The sequence below is a fragment of the Chanodichthys erythropterus genome, chromosome 13 (genome assembly GCF_024489055.1).
Source record: "Chanodichthys erythropterus isolate Z2021 chromosome 13, ASM2448905v1, whole genome shotgun sequence".
Classification (NCBI taxonomy): domain Eukaryota; kingdom Metazoa; phylum Chordata; class Actinopteri; order Cypriniformes; family Xenocyprididae; genus Chanodichthys; species Chanodichthys erythropterus.
Window position 1 is genome coordinate 35,342,857 of NC_090233.1, and position 14,587 is coordinate 35,357,443.

The window sequence follows — 14,587 nt, forward strand, 5'->3', positions numbered from 1 at the left end:
CAGGAGGCAACAGATATGCTGTTATAGTAACACTTTAAGCATTTATGGAAGCAAAGTTGCTATTTTGGTCCCCTACAGTGCATTTAGTATAGGAACTAATCTGGAAACACGGTTTGATACTGATGTGAAATGAAAGGCAAGTCCAGCATAACTGTATACAACTTTTATTGACAGTGATGGTAAACCACAAAAGAAGCACTTGGCCCAGCTCAGAACTGGATGACCTGGCCCTGGAAGAGAGAGAACAGAAATGATACATGTTAATACTCTTAGTAACAGTCTGAAATAGTTTTACAGCTTTCAGTGGTTCGGTCCTGATGCCAAACTCTCTGCCATTCAAAATGATACAATGTGTTCAGTCACCCCTTTTCCAATACACAGAGGATTATGAACTGGTTTGACTTCAGTACTTGACTAAAAGTACATATTTGAAAGGCCAAACATTTGATCTAATTAATTCTAACAATTGAAAATCCATGCCCAAATGATTAACCTTTTGATTTAATGTTAAAATCAAAAATGTTAAATAATTCACCCACTGGTTATTTTAGTAAATCACCAGGGTTCCCACACCTCTTCTTCAATGATTTTCCATGACTGGTTTGCGATTACTGTATAACATTTTTTAAAAATTCATGCTATAATTTTACAGCGATTGCCTCACAAAAAGCATTTTCTAGCTGATTAAATCTTTTAGAGGAGAGTATAACCACAAATCTTTGTTCACTATAAAAATAGGTCAAACGAATTTCCATGCACATAAGCCACAAATCAAATCGTATTTCCATTTTTCCAAGTTAGAGAAAATTCTGAAGACAATTACTAAAATAATGGCTTCAAACCACCATTTCACTTCCGACCCAAGTTTTAGCAACAGTACAAATAGTTCCAAATTAACTTTTACTTGTTCTTTAACTGGCTGATGTGTATTTCCCTTACCTTTCTCTTCTTGTCTCCTCCCAGCTCAAAATGTTTGCATCTCTTGATGGCCAACATCCTCTTTGAGCGGCAGTTGGGCTCCACGCATTCCAACCTCAGCACAATCTTCTTCGTGGTTTTAGCCTACGGCAAAAGAAGGGACAATTACACCTAACCCAATATGTAAAAATCCATATGATCAACAATTAATATTTAATCCTAGATTCTCCACACACTATATATCTGAACTCAACTAAGATGCTTAAATAGTAATTTGTGGAAGGTTCAAAGCTACATATATACATAAATACTACTTAAAGGGAACTCCTGGTGTTAAGACTTGTATGGTTTAATATAACGTAAATTATGTCTCACTGAAATATGTAGTAGAAAACCCACGAAAGATTTACGTTATTTAAAAAATCCATTACATATTTGGACAGATTTGGACAATGTGCGGCGCCATTTTGTTTGCGTTCTATGTCGGTGATGTCAAATGGTTGCACTTACTGCTCTACTGACACCATCCTATTGCCATTTTTACCACAACATAACTTGGAATATAATATACGATAACACATTGTGCAGCTTTTGGTTGTAATTTTCAGTCGATGAGCCACAAGAGAAGCAATGTAAGTCTTTACTGCTTTACTAGCGATAAGAGGAGAAAAGAATAGGAAGTTGTGAAAAACTTGGACGAATAACACTTCCTAAAGATCCATGTTTTTGTTCTCTTCACAAGCCCTGGTGCCTTAAAGGCTTTTAGAACACCACAGCTGAAAGAGCTTACAGTTGCCAATGGATACAAGTATGCTTTAACCAAATGCCGCGCCTGTCGTGGAGACTGACGAAGGTAAGCCTATAACATCTCAATTGAGACAGACTGCCTCAAAGCTTGCGTGCGGTGTGATGAACGAGATATTTGTGATCGCATAAAATTGTAGCATCTTCTCAGCATGTTTAACTGTGTAATGCATTCAGATGATCAGACAATTTTAACACTTCAATCATGCAACAGTAATTCGAATAACCAGAGAATTTTGCACTCTGGCTCGAATTGAAGAGGCTGATCATGTTTTAAATGGAACCCTGTGGATATTAAGACCTGTATGCGTTACTAGATTACCATTACACCAAAACATACAGATAAAAAGCCTCAAAGTCATCAAGGCTAAAGAGAAGAGAACAAAGACGCAGTTAGAAAGTTTTATTCGTCCACATTCTGCACAACTTCCTATTCTTTTCTCCTCTTATCGCTAGTAAAGCAGTAAAGACTTACATTGCTTCTCTTGTGGCTCATCGACTGAAAATTACAACCAAAAGCTGCACAATGTGGCATCGTATATTATATTCCGAGTTGTGTTGCGGTAAAAATAGCAATAGGACGGTGTCAGTAGAGCAGTGAGTGCAACCATTTGACATCACCGACATAGAATGCAAACAAAATGGCGCCACAAATTGTCCAAATCGGTCCAAATGTGTCATGGATTTTTTACTACGCATTTCAGTAAGAGACAATTTACGTTATATTAAGCCATACAAGTCTTAACACCAGGGGTTCCCTTTAAGGATCCGTTTAAAGGCTGGGGCCTGATGTATAAATGTTGCATAAAAGGCGAAGTGCAAAATTTTCCACACATCAGGTTTCATAAAAATTTAAGGTGTTAATATATGCGCACTCTAGACCAGGGTTCCTCAAATCTGGTCCTGGAGGGCCACTACCCTACAGAATTTAGCTCAAACCCTGATCAAACACACCTACCTAGTGAGTTTGTGTGTTTGAGTTCTAGTGATCCTGAAGACCTCAATTAACTTGCTCAGGCGTGTTTGATCAGGGTTGGAGCTAAACTTTACAGGTCCAGGGCAAGATTTGAGGAACCCTGCTCTAGACTGTGCATACATACTCTTTTACTGGAGTGAGTGAAGTAATGAGAAACATATTTTAAACTTTTCGTTTTGATGTACACATTTAGGTTAAATATTCCACTCATTAAAGGAGTTGAGTCCTCAAATTACAAACATTATCCAGACGTTAAATTATATGAACTCAGATCAGTGTTAATTTTGTTGACAATTAATGTTTATTTTCATCAATGACATTTTACTAACAAAAACAAGACTAACTAAAAAGCCAGTTTTGAATGACAAAATATGACGAAAATATACTTAAATTAAAATGGACTAAAACTAGACTAAAACAATTTAAAAGACTAAAATATGACAAACTAAATTGCAATTTAGTCAAAAGACTAAACTATCAATTTGCTGTCAAAATTAACAGATTTAGATAGGATTATTTGAAGTTGATACACTACTTTTGAACAATTACCTTTGGCATGCTACATTTTAATGACAGTAGTGAGTGATAGATGCATGATAATTCCTTTTTAAAATCAATTGCAGAACTCTTGTTCTGAGAAAATATTCCTCACAAGAACAATGATCAATGATGTGCACTTGTTCGGTGGTAGAATGGTCAACTAGTCGTTTTGAAAAGGTCCAATGACAATACTGCATAACGACTGTTGCACGGAGGTGCGCTGCTGAAGTCATGTGCAGGGAGAGTCTCCCAACATTATGAAAAATACAACTGTATTTGAAGGATAGCACTTGAAGGAAACTGATTTGCATTTTTTTTTAATATATAAAATTGACCATACACCCTTTTCACATTTCCGGGTTTCTCAGAAGCGGAAGTTGCCATAGTGGTGTAAAATTCTATAGCAGTGAATGAGAATACATTAAAAGAGAATACATATTTTGTGTGTTTCCATTTGCTCAAATAGCAAATAGCACAAGTGTTTTCACAACTTTCATATATTGGAAAAAAATAGAGAGCGATTGATAACGGCAATCAGAAGAGAGAAAGATGTCATTTTTACCATCACTCCCATAGCTGCTGTATTAGAAACACCCTCACAGCAGCGTTAACTAGCTTTATGTAATTTGATGCAAAGGTAGTATAATACTAAGTATAGTGTTATAAATGTACATACGTTTTTAAAAATCTAAAAAAAAACAAAACAAACTTTACAGGATTTACTATATTGATGACCGTTAAAACGAGTCATCAGTCTGTGAAAAAGGTCCATTAAAAATATACTGTATAAACATCCTATCCTCACATACGTTTACCTTAAGCAAAATTGCATAAATTTGATTTTGATTGAATATTTTCCCTGAAAAGCATTTCATACAATTTTACTTTTAGGGACATTTTGATAGCCTATATTTATTCTAAAAAAAAAAAGGATACTAAATGGTTTTGAGCAATGTAATGTGGCAGCACAAGTGGCATTTATAGTCCATATCTTATTTTCCTAATGTCTAGTGTATCATATGGATGGAAATACGCAGATGAGGATACGCATAGTAAAATTAGTCATTGTAAGCTCCAAATATGGTCATTTCGGGGAGGAGATAGGGTGGAGATGCATGTATGCACAATCTTCCACTGACTGGGTTTTATAAAAGGAATTTCGCACAAGCTTTTTTTAAATCTGAAAACTTGTGTACGCTAAATCTAGCTTTTGTGCATACAAAAAATGAAATCTACTGGAGTTTTATACAATTCTCCTAGTATTAATATCTGGTGATCTAATTGGAAGTGGTCAGACAGAACAGAACATTGTTTACACCTGGTGGTAACCTGCTACTTAAATGCATCTCCTCTAACCTGTTGAGAGGCTTGCACTACAAATGTGATGTTGAAAATGCATATGACCACTACCTCCAAATGAGATTTAAGTGATTGGATTACAAAACCTTTTGGTTCTCATTCATTTGCATTTAGTACTGAACCATTTGTGATAACCTGAAATTTATGTTAATGTACACATGTAAACAATGTAAGGCTACATGATTTTTTATTTTTGATTATATATATATATATATATATATATATATATATATATATATATATATATAAACATTAATAACTCAAAGACACTTCAAGCCCACAGTTTACCATGTTCTACACCAGTGGGTCACATTTGTCAAGATTGCTTTTCACTAGAGGTTTTTCATTTTAGTTTTATTGTCTACTGAGAATTTACACCCTTTGCTGAATAATTCAATTGAATGAACTTCACTAGATGTACATTGTTCATTTTTAGTATCTTTTCTTTGTGTTGCAATAATACCTGAAGCATTTCAAATATGGAAAGAGGCTTTAAATGGTCAAATACAAGCAGATAAATATATCAGCAATACTTCTTTGGAACAATATTGAAGATGTAACATTTAACTGGTCAAACATGGCAACTCTTGACACCCATCTGCAAGACCCAACATACCTTTTTTCGGAAAATAGGCTTTGTTTGTCCTCCATAACCACTCTGCTTTCTGTCGTAACGCCTCTTTCCTGTAAGTAACAAATGCAGTAAATTCTTCAGAAAGTTTAGTCCACATTGTTCAGCGTCTCAGTCAATTCTCAGGACTTACCCTGGGCGTACAGAGAGTCTTTGCCCTTCTTGTACTGGGTCACTTTATGTGGCTGGTGCTTCTTGCATTTTTTGCAGTATGTCCTGCGGGTCTTCGGTACGTTCACCTACGGATAAACACGTCTCGTCAATAAAATCCTATGCAGTCTGAATTCATTACAAGCGGCGCTAAACCCAGCAGGAGACGGACTGACGCTAGCGCTCGAGCTAATCAGCATTGTCACTAAATATACACAAAATTCCGCACATTTAGAGGTGTGAATAATACATTCGAATAAACGAAGACAGAAAGCAAGTGTTCTTATTAAGCTCATTTCAAATACCAATCATAGGAGTCCATAATTGAAGCATCTAAATTACGAACAGGGAAATCGGCAAATAGTGGAGAATAATCATCATTTCGTCACATAAACAACACAATAAAACATTGTACATGGTCTCGAAGCTGTATACATTCATATTGTGCAGTTTGTTTAGGTCTAGGTTGTTCACATAATTAGGATTAAAACAGATTTCGGATAAAAGTCCACAGGACAATATTACACACCATGGTTGCCCTCGCGGCGCAGGAGCAAAGAGGAAGTAGCGACGTCACTCAGAGTATTAGTACCGGGTCGCACAAGAGAGGTCTCGCGCTTTTTGCTCTTGCACGATACTACCACCTAATGGTCGAGATACCGCGCATACAAATGAATACCGATACTATTAGTATTTTAATGACTAATATTTATATACTTGATACCACCGGCGAAGCAGAAGCTCGATAGTATTCAGATAATCTGAATAGACTCGACTAGGCTGTATTTATTTCTATTTATAGCGACATTTTCTCGAAACGTGACCAAAACACACACACCGTTCCTTTTTGTAGGCTACCTACTCAGAAAGGACGATGAGGGCAACCTAAAACAAATACTGTTTTGTAAAATTATTAAAATATTTTTAAAAATAATAATAAATAATACACTCTAGGTAAATATACAGTACAGTCCAAAAGTTTGGAACCACTAAGATTTTAATGTTTTTAAAAGAAGTTTCGTCTGCTCACCAAGGCTACATTTATTTAATTAAAAATACAGTAAAAACATTAATATTGTGAAATATTATTACAATTTAAAATAACTGTGTACTATTTAAATATATTTGACAAAGTAATTTATTCCTGTGATGCAAAGCTGAATTTTCAGCATCGTTACTCCAGTCTTCAGTGTCACATGATCCTTCAGAAATCATTCTAATATGCTGATCTGCTGCCCAATAAACATTTATGATTATTTTCAATGTTGAAAACAGTTGTGTACTTTTTTTTCAGGATTCCTTGATGAATAGAAAGTTAAAAAGAACAGCATTTATCTGAAATACAAAGCTTCTGTAGCATTATACACTACCGTTCAAAAGTTTGGGGTCAGTAAGAATTTTTATTTTTATTTTTTTTAAAGAAATTAAAGACATGAATACTTTTATTCAGCAAGGATTCATTAAATCAATCAAAAGTGGCAGTAAAGACATTTATAATATTACAAAAGATTAGATTTCAGATTAACTCTGTTCTTTTGAACTTTCTATTCATCAAATAATCCTGAAAAAAAAATATTGTACACAAATATTTTGTACAATTGTACACATTAAATGTTTATTGGGCAGCAGATCAGCATATTAGAATGATTTCTGAAGGATCATGTGACACTGAAGACTGGAGTAATGATGCTGAAAATTCAGCTTTGCATCACAGGAATAAATTACTTTGTGAAATATATTCAAATAGAAAACAGTTATTTTAAATTGTAATAATATTTCACAATATTACTGTTTTTTTTACTGTATTTTTAATTAAATAAATGTAGCCTTGGTGAGCAGACGAAACTTCTTTTAAAAACATTAAAAACTTAGTGGTTCCAAACTTTTGGATTGTACTGTACATTAAAATAAATAGTTCTACAATTGTTTGCAGGACAAAAAAAAAAAAAGATTGTTTACAGTGAAATTTAATAATAATAATAATAATAATAGTAGTAGTTGTAATAATAACACACTACTTTTGCACAGTTTTAGAGTCGAAACACAAGATTGATGAAGTTTGATTTCATAATAAGGAAAAATGGAAGAGAAGAGCTTCAAAGATTATGGAAAGTATGTTTGTAAATTGTTTACAGTGGTACAATATTTGTGTTTCGGTTTTGAGTTCATAGATTCATTTTATGTTGAGTTAATTTATGTAGATTATTTGTTTCATTATTATTGTACTAAATGACTAATATATTGAAATCAGAAGTGAGTTATAAACATGGTAATATTTTAAGAACAACGTTTTTTATTGATGTTCCTTGTTTGTTATTGTGTGGTTTGTCAGAGAATAATTAAGTATAGACAACAAACATCCAGTAGAAAAAGGAAAAACTGCCTGTGTTGCTGTGTGCCCACTGGCCACCTGAGAAGCTGATATGGAGTGGCACATGCAGCATGCTGCTGGCTGCCAGTATCACCATGGCGACACTCACTAGGTCATTCCTGATGAGCAGTAATAACATCTGCCTGACCCAATGACTGCAGGGTGCATTCTGTAGTGCATACTGCACATTATACTGGCCTGCTAGATGAGGCTAGAAATTCACGCCGGCACAATAACGGTTTAGCTGCTTGACATGCCTTCTAAACACAACCACCCTCTCAGTCTCAACCATCCATTCATCCACACACACACACACACACACACACACACACACACACACACACACACACACACACACACACTGCATGTCCTGGAGCATTGATTAATAACACCTGATTGTACATGTTCGCCTTTGGTTCCCTTCATGCAGATTAATGAGGTTAATTAAAGTGAAATAATTTGAAAAGACAAAGAACAAACCATGTATGTGTGTGGGGCATTTGTTCTGTTTTTAAAGTGCCAGTGATTGAAAAATGTGTATGATTTGCAAACCTAGATAAAAGAAATAGACATGCACACACTGACAATAAGGTTTTATTAGAAACGAAGCAATGTTTTGACCACATCTGGCCTAATGCAATTAACAAATTGTGACTCAAATTTTGTGGTGATGTCTTGTTGAAGATTCCTTGCCGATTCTCACACTTACATTTGACACAACATTGGCCATTGTTATTCTTAAAGAGAGCCAATAATGTTAGTGCAACAGGTTAACATTGTTCCTTAAACATTTTAATTTATCATCTTTATCTGTTGTAACAAACTATGTAAAAGAAAAATTAACTTGAAACTCAAATCGCCTACAGTTATTTATGAAGGGCTATTGCATGCTGTACCTGTATTGTATTTCTATTTCTGTATTTCTATTTGTATTGCTAACCAGTTATTTTATTTGTGATAATTTAATGTAGAAATAGTATATGTGATGTCATGATATCCTTGTTCTTATTCATATAGGAAAACAACTGTGTTTACACTGATTTCATATAAATGCCACCAAACATTTCACATGAACATTCTTTCAGATTTTATTCTTTAATGTTTGTACTATTCCATAATCATTCATCCTTGATTATTTGGCATCTTGAAGGAGTGGAAATACATTATTCCCAGATTGCAGAGCATGTTATCCACAGGGGGGCGCCAAATAGCTGGAGGCCTTTACCTTTATTTAAAGGGAACCTATTATTCACCTTTTTACAAGAAGTAAAATAAGTCTCTGATGTCCCCAGAGTGTGTATGTGAAGTTTTAGCTCAAAATACCACACTGATCATTTTTATAGCATGCTAAAATGGCCAGTTTTGGGAGGTGAGCAAAAACACGTTTTTGTGTATGTCCCTTTAATTGCAAATGAGCTGCTCTTTTAAAAAAGGGCAGAGCTTCAAAAGCTCATGGAACAAACAAACAGGACAATGTCAAGCACTGAAAATGTCAGAAACTGTCAGTAATGGTAACAGTTCGAACCAGAGTCAGACAATATGCTGCATGGAGACAGAACAGGTACAGTTCACTTTAATTGCGGTTATAACTTATGTTGTCATCTTGCATTTATCCACTATTAGTATGAGCCTGTTGTATAGGCCCCCGTCCAAATGATGGCCAAATCTTAACTGATCAGTTTTATGAAGTTTATTGTACATCACACAACAGATGAAGCATCTGTGTAAACTCCAGAAAATCACTGTGAGAGCTGAATAAAACACAGTAGTGTGCATTAAAGTCTTATCCATAAACTCTCTCTCTCCCTTGCATTATCATCAACATACACAGCGAATTAACAGTAACTAACAGTAAGCAATATATATAGAGACCTTATTCTTTTTCCGATGGGGGTGCTTAATAAACTGGTAAACCTTATATCCATAAAACAGCTCCGATGAATTGTAATAAAAGTGTGTGCTCTCCCTTTCATTGCTGCTGTAACCAGTATCGCTCCGATTATAAGCTATATAGACTATAAGCTGGAACACGAACAGTTGGTCCCTTTCAAGGAAAGCCTGTTCACTCGGCGGTCATATTTGCAACCAAGCGTGCCACACAAGTCCTGAAAAGTGAAGCCAAAGTGTCTCAATTGCCCCCAGGTGGCTAGATGCAGTATAGGTCATAAACCCAGCCCTCTCCATGTAATGTAATGTGAGACAAAATAAACAGTCAAATTATTAGTCAAATTGTTAGTTAAAGTGTTCGTTCTTTAAATAAGTTTGTTTTAAGTTAGATATTTGATGCTATAAAAACGCGGGTTTTGACGTCATGATTGACAGCTGAGATTACAGCTTCTCTGAGCAAAGTCGTCACTGAAGCACAACAGACTTGTCTCTGACTCTTCGGGAGGAGATTGTAACTTTAATTTCTACATTTCCAGAACTGTTTATTTCACACCGACATAATGTGTTGTTCTGCAGTATTAACCGATTTTGTGGGAGTGTGCGCGGGACCTTGATATTTCTATAGGAACTGGAGCCACGCAATGGCTTTTACTTAGAAGGCGGGACAAATTCCACAATATTGCATGTTGCAGTTTCTCCCATTTATAACTAATAGGAGTAAACCGTCTTTCTATTTCTATAGTTTTTGGTACTGATCCATCCTTGAGTAACAACTTTTTAGTAAAACCTGTGTGTTGTATTGTCGCTTTGCAATGTCCCTCTTTCAAAAAATCCCCTGCATTCTCAGTGGCTCGGATGTTTGGAAAAAATGAAGACTCCTATGTTCACTCTTGCATCCAACAACAGAACACCATGATTGCATACGAGACATTGTTGTCGCCGGTAAAGCTGCTTGAGCGCGGACAGCATACAGCTCGCTGAGGGCGGAAACTATGGTAATGCAGGACTGTCAGCATAGACTGTAAAAAAACCGTGGGTGGGGTCTGAGCAGTGTGACGTCATACTAATCAGAGAATCAAAACGGCATATCTATAGACAGGGGTGCACATTAGAGGTACGCAGGTACGCATGCGCGGTAAAAATAAACTATGCGTACCAGAAAACATGGAGGGAAGCGCTTTTGAGTACCGGTTCACATGGATACGTTTACTTACTGGTTTAGGATTTTTCTCCATCTCTGGTAAGATAGCAATCATGATAATATGTGTGTTCTTTAATTATTAGGTGTGCAACGGATCGCAGTTCATCCGTGATCCATACGGATAAGGTCCAACGGTTCGGCACGCATGTGATTCGCGGATTAACTGCTATATTTAACCATCATAGAGTGAAAGTTTGTAATTTGGACGTGTTTTGTCTCGCCAATTAACACATTCAAACGACTTTAAAAGCGGAAGAAGAGGCGAAAATCAGGACTCGTGAACTGTAATCTGTGCGCACAGCCCCCCGAAACGCATGCATGATGAGAGTCAGACAGCGCACGAACACCGAATTAATTCCGCTTTCGCGTTTACTTGCGCTTGAAAGGAAACATACACACAAAATTATGTCAAAATACCTGTCTCGGCAAGTATTCTCTCGGTTATGTCACAAGTGAAGTGTTGAGAAAGAAACCGGATGTGTGTCAGTTTTTCGGTCCGTGCTTTCCTTCTTAAAGTGACGGCAGCCTTTACTTTTTTTTTAATGTTAGTAAAAAAAAATAAAAAATCATTATCATCATCTACCATGTTCGAGAGAAAAGAAGATAGTGAGGAGAGCAGTCAGGAGGAAAGTGATTAGGACAGCTTTTAGGATGTGTCGTGTAAAGTGTGAGTACCAAGCAAAATCTCCAGGTACTCCCTTGAGAACCAAACCAAAAAAGTTATGTGCACCCCTGTCTATAGAGTGCCCCAGGGATGACGCGTATTTGCAGGCAAAACCCGGAAGCGAGTTAGCGTTTTAGGTCTTCCGGTTCCAACGCCGTAAAGTTTTTTGAATGGGTTTTTGCTAAATCACCTGAAATAAGGTCTGTGGTTAACAAAGCCTTTAAATACTTTCACGTTTTGATCTATGACATAAGCACACCAGTTATAACACACTTGTGATTTTTTAAACTTTTACTGTGTCTTAAAATCGGAGGTTGCTAACAAATTGCTAAAAGGGACTACTTCATTTGGCGGGGACTTTAGGACGTCATCATTAAAAACGGGACATTTGGACAGCATTTCTCATGAAAAAGTGGATAAGTATTCATACACAGCGCAGATCATAATCAGTGGGCATGTTTTTAAATAAAGTTGTTTTCTAAATAAAGTTTGAGGACGCTCAGAGGTGATGACATTGATCCGTGACCATGGTGTGCTGTAGTCTGTTTATAGCTGTTAGCCTTTTATATCTGACGACTTTATTTAGGCTTCAAAATCTATAAATGTTGTGTTAACTTGTAAAGATTATCTTGATAGACAAAACGTGTAAGTGTCATAACCCTTTGTTAAACACAGAGATTATTTTCTGCGATTTTCCAAAAGTCTATGTGAAAAATTAATAGGCTTTTAGTCGAGGGAACCCGTGCGCCGCTAACTTCCGGGTTGGCCTACAAAAACGCGTCATCCCTGGAGCACTCTATAGAGACTGCTTTGGTTTAATGGTGATTTTAAAAAAGGAGTTGGCGTTTTTTTTTTTTTTTTTATCATTGTAGGGTGGTTGTGTTCACACACTGCCAACACACCTTTATGTCCAAACACTATGTAAAAGTGGATTTTGCATAATAGGGCACCCATTGTACCCATTTTTACAAGATGTAAATTAATTCTCAGGTGTCCCCGGAATGTGTCTGCTTAAAATACTTCACAGATCATTTATAAATCCATGTTGTTATTTCTGATTTCAATCAAGAACAGGCTGTTTCCGTGCATGTGCCTTTAAATGTAAATGAGCTGCTGTGTGACGCCCCCTTTCCACAGTTCCTGCCTCAATCGGATTCTCTGCCAAATACCATCAAGATATCTGCTTGGTTTTGATTATCATCTATATCGCGATCACTCTCACAGATAGCATAGTTCTTTCACCATTAAAGTTTATTATTTCCACGCATTTTAAAGCTATATCAGTTTTAATGGATCGTTTTCTGAGCGCACCTTTCTGATGCACAAACACAGACAGCTGGCTGTCAGACGTCAAGTCTCGTAAGTTCTCTTTCACATTTTTTGTTGTGTTTAAACTAATACACACAAGGTTCTTTAAAAAAAAATTACACTTTTCACATAAACACAGTCAGTTAGGTCTGTGAATGTAAACAGCAGGTACAGAAATCACATGTGTATATTAGATATGTGGCGCATTCCCTTCAAAAATAAAACTAATCCACTGCGTTCAGCGGCTCAGATGTCAGTAAATAAAACCATGTCAGTTTGGGTTCAAGTATTAGCATTATAAACACTGAATTAATACCAACATATGAAATTAAATTAAGGACATGCATTAGAAAAAATTGTGAATGTTGGACAATAAATATATAACAGGAATATAATAGCTTGACAGTACTGTTTTTGCAGTGTTGTCTTATATTAATGTCCAGTAAAGCAAAACTATGTAAAAAAAAAAAAAAAAAAAAAAAAAACACTGCCACTGTGTCCAAAAGTGGGAATTATGGGATAACAGACACAGCAAAGCTCAATTCTCATGTTCTATAAGATCATCATATTTGTAGCGTGATCAAAGGGATTAAAACATGTAATATATATTTCAGACCTAGTGGTGTAATAGTAATAGTACATGGGTAAAGTTGCATAAAATGGAAATATTCAATAAAGTAGGCTAAAACTATCTCAAATATGTACTTAATGGATTCCACAACTGATAACATAAAGCAAATATAAGAGCAGGGCTCCAGACCGACATTATTAAGGAGGAGCACTGTACCCCCTTACTATAGGAGCATAAGCAGAAAATTTAGGGGCACACCTTAAATCAACCTGTTATTCACATTTTCCCCATTTTGTCTGTATTACTGACTAATACCTTGGTAGACTTAACTTATAGAAATTGCAATGTACAGTTTTATTTTTATATTAAGTTTGCAAGGCTCCAAATGTACATTTGAGGGCAGCATTATCATTCATAATGTCTAAATACTCATTCAAATGCAAAATGATTGAAAAATATATATCAGGGAGTGGAAATGGCAGCCATTTACTGGTTACAATAGTAATTTAATGTCTTTTTTATTTTTAAATAAGTGTTAATTTTCCTACATGTTGAAACTTTTAGTTTTATAAATGAGGGTAATCTATAAAAGATGATGTCTTCGTCATCACATTAAAAATAACATTTAAATATGCTTATATTAGAGTTTTGAAGTGCTGGAAAAAGATGTGTGAAGTACGTGAAAGCATTTTACTATTCCTGCCAAAATTCTATGGTTACAGTTAGTGTTACTACATTAAATCAATAGTGAATGTTGTTAATTTGTGGACTGAAAGCCCTCTATAACTTGGCACAATGTTTCTCCTGGTTTCCACGTCAGCGCTGTTTGATCTTATATCTATGATTAATAATGGAGAACTCTGCGCCGGATTTGAATGCTTCTCACTAACATTAGATCTCGCAGTGATGTTATTAATTCTGTGGCGATTTCAAAGGCTTTCTTTACTGGATCTCCCAGTATCGTGTAGTAACGGTCCATGATGCACAAATGAGTAGCGCAGTTTCGTTCCGCTTTCATTACTTTGCCATTAATGCTGGGCAACGTTATGGTGGTCTCGCCAATGGGACTGCTAACAAATTTTGATCGCATCGGCAGGAAAAATGGTCGCAAAATGTGACCATTATCTGGAAAATGTGTTGTTATCTGGAGGCCTGAAGACAATACAACATTTACTGTAGGTGTCAAAGTTTACTAATGAATTAATTT

General features: G+C 35.9%; 1 protein-coding gene across 1 annotated transcript; it reads right to left on the bottom strand.

Annotated features, from left to right (window-relative positions):
- Positions 1-148: 148 nt before the first annotated feature.
- rpl36a (ribosomal protein L36A) lies at positions 149-5,958 on the bottom strand. The gene is made up of 5 exons (XM_067407723.1): positions 5,908-5,958; positions 5,362-5,467; positions 5,214-5,281; positions 940-1,062; positions 149-230 (listed from the first exon to the last, which is right to left on the bottom strand). The coding sequence occupies exons 1-5, from the start codon at positions 5,908-5,910 to the stop codon at positions 210-212; spliced, it is 321 nt and encodes a 106-aa protein (XP_067263824.1). The 5' UTR covers positions 5,911-5,958; the 3' UTR covers positions 149-209.
- Between the last annotated feature and the right edge of the window lie 8,629 nt (positions 5,959-14,587).